This window comes from Cibotium barometz, chromosome 14 (genome assembly GCF_041138505.1).
Source record: "Cibotium barometz isolate CiBa-2024 chromosome 14, ASM4113850v1, whole genome shotgun sequence".
NCBI classification, from domain to species: domain Eukaryota; kingdom Viridiplantae; phylum Streptophyta; class Polypodiopsida; order Cyatheales; family Cibotiaceae; genus Cibotium; species Cibotium barometz.
In genome coordinates this window covers 9,274,070-9,282,499 of record NC_141059.1, presented here as the reverse complement: position 1 = coordinate 9,282,499, position 8,430 = coordinate 9,274,070, and the positions used below count along the sequence as shown (strand labels likewise).

At 56.5% G+C, this 8,430-nt stretch overlaps 1 protein-coding gene across 1 annotated transcript; it reads right to left on the bottom strand.

The window, feature by feature from the left end:
* Positions 1-6,628: 6,628 nt before the first annotated feature.
* Positions 6,629-7,835, bottom strand: LOC147631644 (uncharacterized). Its single transcript, XM_086808956.1, has 2 exons — positions 7,011-7,835; positions 6,629-6,853 (listed from the first exon to the last, which is right to left on the bottom strand). The coding sequence occupies exons 1-2, from the start codon at positions 7,833-7,835 to the stop codon at positions 6,629-6,631; spliced, it is 1,050 nt and encodes a 349-aa protein (XP_086665082.1).
* Positions 7,836-8,430: the final 595 nt, after the last annotated feature.

Genomic DNA, 8,430 nt, shown 5'->3' with positions numbered 1-8,430 from the left:
AAGTTCCTGATGAGCCTCTGCACCTGGCCAATACACGCCCGCGAGAAGGCCCAGCAAGAAGTGATGTACCACATGGTAGCAAGCAGAACCTGGTTGGCCACAACCACTCGGCCAGCCAGAGATAAACGAGCGGTACTCCAATACAGAAGCTTCTTTCGAATGCTCAGAAGAAGGGGGGCTATCTGCTGCTCCGGAGATATGTCAATGCCCACATAGCATCCCAAATAGCGCACTGTAGTGCCGGGGGGCAGCCACTGAAACCCATCAACTGGCCTCCAAGTCGGGGGGGGGGCACAGAACTGACCCACAACCCACACGACTTGTGCCAGTTGATCAAAGCGCCCGAAGCTCTGCAAAACCTGTCCATGGCTGAGGCGAAGCGGCGGAGGTTCTCCTCCCCTCCCTGAAGATAGACAGTAGTGTCATCCGTAAACTCCGAGTCTAGGAGCTCCTCCGAGGTGCTGATGGGGAGCTGGAGGCCCCGCAAACCTGTATCCTGTGCCGTCAAGAAAGTGCTCATGGCCTCCGCCACAAAAAGAAAAAGAAAGGGCGCCAAGGGGCACCCCTGCCGCACTGAGCGCGAGAGCTGGAACCTCTCTCCGCGCACGCCCTGTATTAGCACCTGGCTATGGGCCGATGTGTAGAGTGCAGAGACCCCACGGATCCACTGAGGGGGGAAGCCCATCCTCTCCATAGTGCCTTCCAAGAAGGCCCAGTCCACCCGATCTTATGCCTTCTCGAAGTCGAGAAGGAGCACTGCCAGATCCTCCTGCCGAAATCTAGCCAAAGCCGTAGCCTCCCAGAAAGAGAAGATGTTATCCAGGATGCTCCTATCCTGGATGAAGCCTGTCTGCGTGGAGTGGATGATGTCCGGAAGGTGAGGCTGAAGCCGCCTGCTGATCGCCTTAGCTAGGACCTTGTAGGCCGTGCCTAGCAAGGTGATCGGTCTCCACTGTCTAATCTCCAGTCTGTCTCCTCCCTCTTTGGGGATCAAGTGAATCAACCCCTCTGCCATGCTGTCCGGCATGTCTCCCGACTCCATGATCTCCTGGAATGCCAATCTGAAACCCCTATGCAAGAGACCCCAGTACCTCTGGAAGAAAGCCACTGAGAGACCGTCCTCACCAGGGCATTTGCCCCGAGGAAGGGCCTGAAGAGCCTCCTCCAGTTTTGTATCCGAGAAGGGGGAGAGAAGGGAGTGTTGCAAATGGGCCGGCACAACCGGTCTCGTGAAGCTCCAGACTGCCTCCCGAGCCTCTCTCACCCTGTCATCTGCTGGCTCAGCAGAGAGCAGATCCCTGTAAAAATCTGTGGCGATCGCTCGAACCCTGGGGGGGATCCACCACCACCTGGCCATCAGCCTGCCGAAGACGCCTGAGACCCTCTCGTCTGAAGCGAGGTCCTGTCGCCTCAAAGAAGTCTCGAGTCACTCTGTCTCCAGCCTGTGTCCAAAAAGAAGCCCGAGCATGGAATCGAAACTCCACCCTTATCTCCTCGATGGATCTGATCACTGTGCGAGCTGACTCCATCTGCTCTGAAATCCAAGGGCTCGTAGGCTCCCTCTCCTGAAGTCTCTGAAGGGAAGCTAGACTCCTCCGCAGGCTCCTCTCCTGCTCTCTGAAAGCCTCCAGACGGTCCAGGGCAGCCTGTTTGAGCATCCTACTGATCTCCTGCAAACCCTGTCAAGGTCGCTGGCTGCCGATCCTCTCCCGAACTGAAGCTCCTGCCAGACCTGCTCAACTCTGGTCGCAATCTCGGGCTCCTCTATGAGACAATCTGGAATCCGGACGCTCTGGCCTCGCTCTCCTCTCGTAGGGTCATCGATGTGGAGAAGCACTGGAAAGTGGTCTGAAAACGAGGAGCCTGCATGTATACCCACAGTGCCACCTCTATCGCAAGAACACTCATCAATGTAAAACCTGTTGATGCGGGAAAGGTTAACTCCTGTGGCCCGTCTATCCGAGCGCGAGAAAGATAAACTCCCCTGCAACCTGCCAAACTCCGAGAGAGTCCACGGATCCTGGCCTCTCACCTGCAGCACTAGTTCCTCCCAGGCAGCGAGCTCCGGCCCATGAATGGTCTCCTGGCTGCCCCCCATCCTGTCCTCTGCATCCTCCAGCATGTTGCAATCCCCCCCCTGTTCCCCTGGGAGCCATATGCCGGTGACCAAAAAGTGTGACTCCTGCCTGGCAAGATCTTCCCGCAGGTGCGGGTACGCCCGGCAGAAAGGTGGTGCTCCTGGATGAAAAGGATATCTATGGGTCCTCCAACGAGAGCCCTCTGGATCTCCTGGCGAAGTCTGCCCCGACCAATGTAGCAGCGAGGTCCACCAAGACCCTGGATGTTCCATGAGAGGATCCTCATGGATGAGCTATGGCAAGTGAAGCAGCCGCCACCCCTCTCAGCCGGCCCGGATGAGCTGCCCTCCACTCTGCGAGTCTTGGGCGCCGGCTTGGAGGGAGAATAGTCACTGTCTGTCCGGGTGCGGAGTCTCTCCAAAAAGAGGGTGACCTGTCTCTGTGTCCAGCCCCACTCCGCCTTCGCCCTGTCCAGGGCATAGGCATGAGACCAATCCTCTGCATATATGTATCTAAAGGTAGGTTGCACCCTCGGGGCGGCGTGGAGGAGAATCAGTAGCACCGCCTCAACTGAGGTGTGGACCGGATCCGCCCGCCAATCTCCTATACCAAACAAGCTCATGCGGGCTGAGTGTAATCGGGTTTGCAATAGGTCCGTGAGCCCCAGGTCACTGAAGTGGTGAGAAAACTCCAGTATCTGATCATGCAAAACTTCCTCTACAGAGTTGCAATCCCATGCTGTGTCTGGGGCAACACTGAGAGGAAAGGAGAAGGCCACCATGCTGCTCACCACTAAAGGAGAACGAGCGGGACGGCACACCACGCAAACTCGCAAGGGCGCGACCAGTGTCTCAAACGGGCCAGCATCCAGCTGGAGACACCTGAAAAAACCATAATCCACTGGGAGCCCCATCACTCGCGGGGGGCCCCCAGGGGAGGCTGGAGAGAACTCTGTGGCGGGCGAAGCTATGATCGCCATCTCCACCGGCCCGGAGTGGCGGTGGAACAGCTGCTGAATTGAACTCTGGCCTACCCAGCTGCGCTGCCCCGGGGCAGTGGGTGGTCTGGAGGAGTATCCTGGAGAGGCCGATGGAGGGATGGTGGCTCGCGGAGAGGAGGGGGGAGAGCGAGGAGAGGATGGAGAGGCATCTGCCAGAGGAGGTGTGTCAGGGGGGGCCGTCGGGGGAGGCGGGAGGGGGGGGGCTGGGGGGGGAGAGGGGAGGGAGGAAGGAGTGCTCTCCGAGTGAAGGGAAGAGGGGCTGGGGGTCGCAGAGTGCGGCCCGGGATCCTCAGGAATCTGCTCCATGGAGGGGGGCGGGGCCCCCCGCGGGGGGAGGCGGGAGCGGGGTCTCCACGTGGGGGGCCCCACCGGCGGCCTCAACGGGCACTGAGTCTGAATCCTTGTCCATCGGGGTGGGACCTGCTGGCCACCTATCCTTGACTGGAGCATAAGTGCGGGTAGGTGCCTGGACGCCAGCCGGGGTCGCCTGTCCGCCAGCCTGGGCTGCCTGCTGGCGTCTGCGACGGTCCCTGCGGGCCGGGCGTTTCCGCCGGCGAACCTCCTGCCATCCGCCAGCCTTCTGGGACTGCGCGGCATCCTCCGCCGGGGCCTGCTCGTCAGATGATGGCGCCTGCTGAGACGAGCCAGGGATGTCCGGTCTCTGAGGTGGATGGCCACCCCTCGGGCCTCCTGAAGGGGGTCCAGAGGCGGCAGAGCGTGAAGGATGAACCCCCTTGCGGGGACAAGCGCGTGCGAGGTGGCCCATCTCCCGACATAGAGAGACCCACGTAGACAGCCAACCAAGCTGGGGCTTATGTATCATGCACAGGGAGCAAGATTATCCACCCTTCTGGAACACACAGATGGGCCAGGATGAGCAAGATTGTGCATTCTTTTGCGATGGGCAATTGTTGTGTAACCAGCCTCATCAAAGACTTGTGTAGCCAGCCTCATCAGCTTGATACCTGCAGACACTTGGGCAAGGGTAGGGGCAGAGAGGCACCAGATTTCAAGTATTTCCCGGTGGAGTGAAGCTTCTTTTTTATCTTTCTTACCACCAAATGCCTGTAATTGCAGGCCATCACCACCCATGCTGCTGCCTTGAACTTGCTCAGAGAGGACCTCAGCTTCTCTGACAAGGTCTCTTCTCTTGTGAACTTGTAGCTGTGGAGATACAGCTGCCTGTTCCTGTAGCTCTCATACCCTGGACACTGGTAAAACGTGCCATCATCCCAATCGTCTGATGCTGCTTCAATCAGCCTGTGGTGTTCTAATCTTTCCTCATGGTAGTTCTCCCCATACCTTGTGTCTTCCATGTGGGTACCCATATTGCCTACACCCCCACATTTTTGCAGATTAAAATTTTGCTTGACCAAAAAAGGCAAGCAGCTTTTCAAGTTCTTTAAAGAAGATGGTTAATCTCAGAAGGCCATTAAGCACATAATGCGATGTAGCACTGGCCGGGGAGGCCCGAATACTCCACGCGCTGTATCAGATGTCCTCCAGAAAGACAAGGGAGGAGGATCGTCTTCGGGAGGGACTCCGGTGACGGAACCACAACACGAATGGCCGGGAGTCCTGCTGCCCGAGCTATCACTGAGGCCGCTGTCTGAGGCGTCTCCACCACCTGCCCGAACGCCTTGCCAATGGATGACAAGAGGGGCAAGTACTCCCTGCGGAGTCCAGGAAAGCAGATAGTGATGGGGAAACCTGTCGCGCCTGCTAGCGGGTCAGAAGCAGGGTCGAAACCGTGAGTCCATCGCGCCAGGAACGCCCGGGATGAGCGGAGGGCAATGGGGCTCCGAGCCAGCACCGTCTGAGCTGCCTGGGGGGACTCGAAATCCACCTGGTAGTAGCCACGTCCCAAAAAATCGACGCTGACGATCTTGGCAGGCACGCCAACGAGGCTGCCTTGCAGAAGGTCGTGAAGCTCTCTCCGCATCGGACGGCTACCCACTATCTTGCAGACCAAGGGGGAGGCCTCAAGAGCGGATACTGTGGAAACAAACAACTGCTGATCTGCAGCTGTGAACTCCAGACGGAGACCGGAATCGGCAGGGGTAGTCGGAGCGGCTTCCATGGAGTCCTCCAGAGGGAAAAGGCCAGAGACCGGGGTCACCAACGGGAGGGACACAGCCCTATGAGGAAACGGAGAGGCGGAAGGTGAGAGGATAGCGGGGGCGGAGTGGGGGGAGGGGGAGCTGAGGCCCGGGGGGGGGGGGGGGGGGGGGGGGGGGGCTAGCGGTGGGAGGAAGGGCGAGACGGAGGGGGAGGCGAGGGAGAAGGCGGGGGGAAGAGCCGCGAAGCGGAGGAGAAGGCGGGGGGGGAGAGATGGCGGGGGAGGAAGCGAGGAAGGAGGCGCGGGGGGGGGGGGGGGGGGGGGGGGGGGAGAGATGGCGGGGGAGGAAGCGAGGAAGGAGGCGGGGGAGGAGAAGGCGGGGGGGAGATGGTGGGGGAGGAAGCGAGGAAGGAGGCGGGGGAGAGATGCGGAGGAGAGGCGGGGGAGAGGGGGGGGGGGGGGGGGGGGGAGAGGGGGGCGCGTGACGGCGAGGGGCAGCGGGGGGAGGGTAGACGGGAGGGGGGGGGTGGGGCGTAGCTCGCAGGAGCAGATCCGAGGAGCTAGAGATCTTCTCGGAAAAGGAGAGGCAAGAGACGGTGGCCTCAGTCGGGGATGATGAAGCGGCTGCCATGGAGTTGTCCTGGGGGTAAAAGACCAGAGAATGCTGAAACTTGCCACAGAAAAAAACTAACCCCGAAAGCTGAACGCACCTGACCAGGGAGAGGAGGGGGGCGGAGGTGGAAGCACTAAGGGACGGGGCAACGGGGGACAGCCAGGCTGGCTGTGTTAGGGGTGAAAAAGGCATAGTTACCAGGGGATGGGGACGGGGGACGGGAACGGGGACGGGGACGGCTAAAGGTAGGGAACGGGGACGGGGGGTGGGGACGGCACTCAAAATTATTAATTTTAGAGGAGTAAAGAATAAAGATTAATCAATCAATAACAACAAGCTTTCTAACTCCAAAAGTATGAATCATGATACACATTACATTTAAAATTAAATTACGCTACGAGGTGCAAGAGTCAAGAGTCAAGACTTGCAAAGTCGGAAAAGAGAGACTTTAAAGTTGAGAACATTAAATAGATATACTCAAAAGATGTTGGGACCTAGGCGATACAAAATATAAGTCACTCGCTCTCATACTCTGCGCTCCCAATAAGAGAGGTGCTAGCCTCATGATCATGAGTGCGTGAAGTGTGGATGGGGGTTGTGTCATCCAATGAAAGCTCATGATGAGAACCATCTGTCCCACCCTCTTGTGCAATAGTTGTAGCTGCCTCCTCTTGTTCCATCTCCCACTGTGTAAAAGTATCGGCATTGCATCTTGCACTCTTGCCAAGCATGCGCAAGTTTGTGCTAATGAAGACAAGATCATTAGCTCTTTCCACCCCAAGCCGATTTCTTTTCTTTGATGAAATGTGACTGTAGGAGGACCATAATTGCTCTAGGCAAGAAGAGCTAACGGGCTGGCTCAAGATCCGGATCGCCAACTATTGTAGCTCTGGTCCATCTGATCCAAAGTCCTCCCACCATAATGCTGCACCAACCTTGAATCTGTCCTGCTGCGCATCTGCACATCCATATGAGCCTTGAAATGCCTTGTAATTAGAGAGCTGGTCTCTAATTTTGCGCCTGATTTCTGCATCTGGCGTGAGGCGATCCAAGATGAGTCTCCAACCGTTGCTTACCTCTTTATCAGCCTCCTGCCCTTTTCCCTGAAATTTTGGGTCCACCATAAAAGCAGCTGCATGTAAAGGAGATGAATATGAGCTCCATCTCGCCACACAAAGGGAGTGGATCTCCTCATATCTATCTACGTCTGGCTCAAGCTTTCTCAAGACTCTCTATCATCCGGTCCATGGCTTCGTATACTTTGCCGATGCATGGTTGCATAGCATCAACAATCCTGAGCAAGTGGACAATGGGATGCACCATGGCGTCGGTACGCTTGAGGTCCTTCCAAAAATCAGCATCGTTGACCTTTTTCTTGCATGAAATCCCTACCTGTGTACGTGCAAAAGATGAGGAGCAAAACTCATCACTGATGAATAGTTGCCGCACGGCACCCTGACAATCCTTCAAGCGATGCAACATAAGAAAGTTGTATGCAAAGCGAATGTCCGAGTACTTGAGAAGGACCTTTGTGGACCTCTTCCCAAACTCGGATCGAAGGTATGTGTGATTGTTGATGAAGGTCACAATTGCACATGCATCATCAATCACCGATTCAATCCATGATAATTTCCCAATATCTTTCAAAAGATTATTGAGACAATGTGCCATGCAAAAAGAGACGGTGATTTGAGGATACATACTCTCAAGAATAGCTCTCGCTGCCCTATTTGTCGCCTCACCATCCGTGACGAAACCGATCACACATTCGGGGCCGATAATCTCGACAGCGCTACTCCACTCAGCAGCAAGTACATCCACACTCTTTCCCGTCCCTGAAGCATCATGTGAGGAGACAAAGTACATCTCCCCCTGTGAGTATGCCACAAGGCCATGCATAGACCTTTTCCGCGTGTCACTCCATCCGTATGCAATCAAAGAGACTCCATTGCGAGCCCATTGTCTCTTTGTGTTTGCCGCCGCTTGCTCAACAAGGCATTTCTCCTTGTCAAGCATAGTGGTCCGCAAGGTCTCGGAGGATGGAAGTGTGTAGTGAGGACCGTACTCGCCAATCTTCTTCACCATCGTTTTGAAGTAGTCGGACCTATTTATCATTTCAAAAAAAAAGAGGGTAAGTAATTAGAATGGCAAAATGGTGACCCGTGAATCGTGACTCGTGAGACATGATGATGAAATCATGTGAGTGAAATACGTACCGTGCCACACGAAAAGGTGGAGAGGAACTCAAGTCTTGGAAGGCTTGAGTAGAAGAGGAGTAGCTTGCAGCCCATTATATAGTATATGGCAGCTGGCTCTCTCTCTCTCTCTCTCTCTCTCTCTCTCTCTCTCTCTCTCTCAAACTCTCAAACGGCCATCCGCCAACGGCTAGTAGCCGTTATTTGAAAAAAAAAACGGTGGGAAATGTAGCCGTTGCAGCCGTCCCCGTCCCCGAATGACAACGTCCGGGGGACGGGCGTCCCCTGGTCACGTCCCCCTGGCCGCCCCCAGGCCGTTACGCAAGTGTCCTTGCTCGGGACGGCGTTCCCACGTCCCATGTGGGCGTCCTGCTGTCCCCCTGTCACTATGGAAAAAGGAGCAGGGGCCGGTGAGAGGGGGGCTGAGGCAGGCTGAGGGGGCACGAAGGAGAGGACAAGAGGCACAAGGGGCTGCATGAAGGGGA

What these genes read in the sequence shown, in the direction of transcription:
- LOC147631644 (XM_086808956.1), bottom strand. Translation starts at nt 7,835, where the DNA reads ATGGTGAAGAAGATTGGCGAGTACGGTCCTCACTACACACTTCCATCC. An exon ending in TGCAACCATGCATCGGCAAA is followed by an intron (nt 6,854 to 7,010) that starts GTATACGAAGCC and finishes CCAAAATTTCAG; the next exon opens with GGAAAAGGGCAGGAGGCTGA.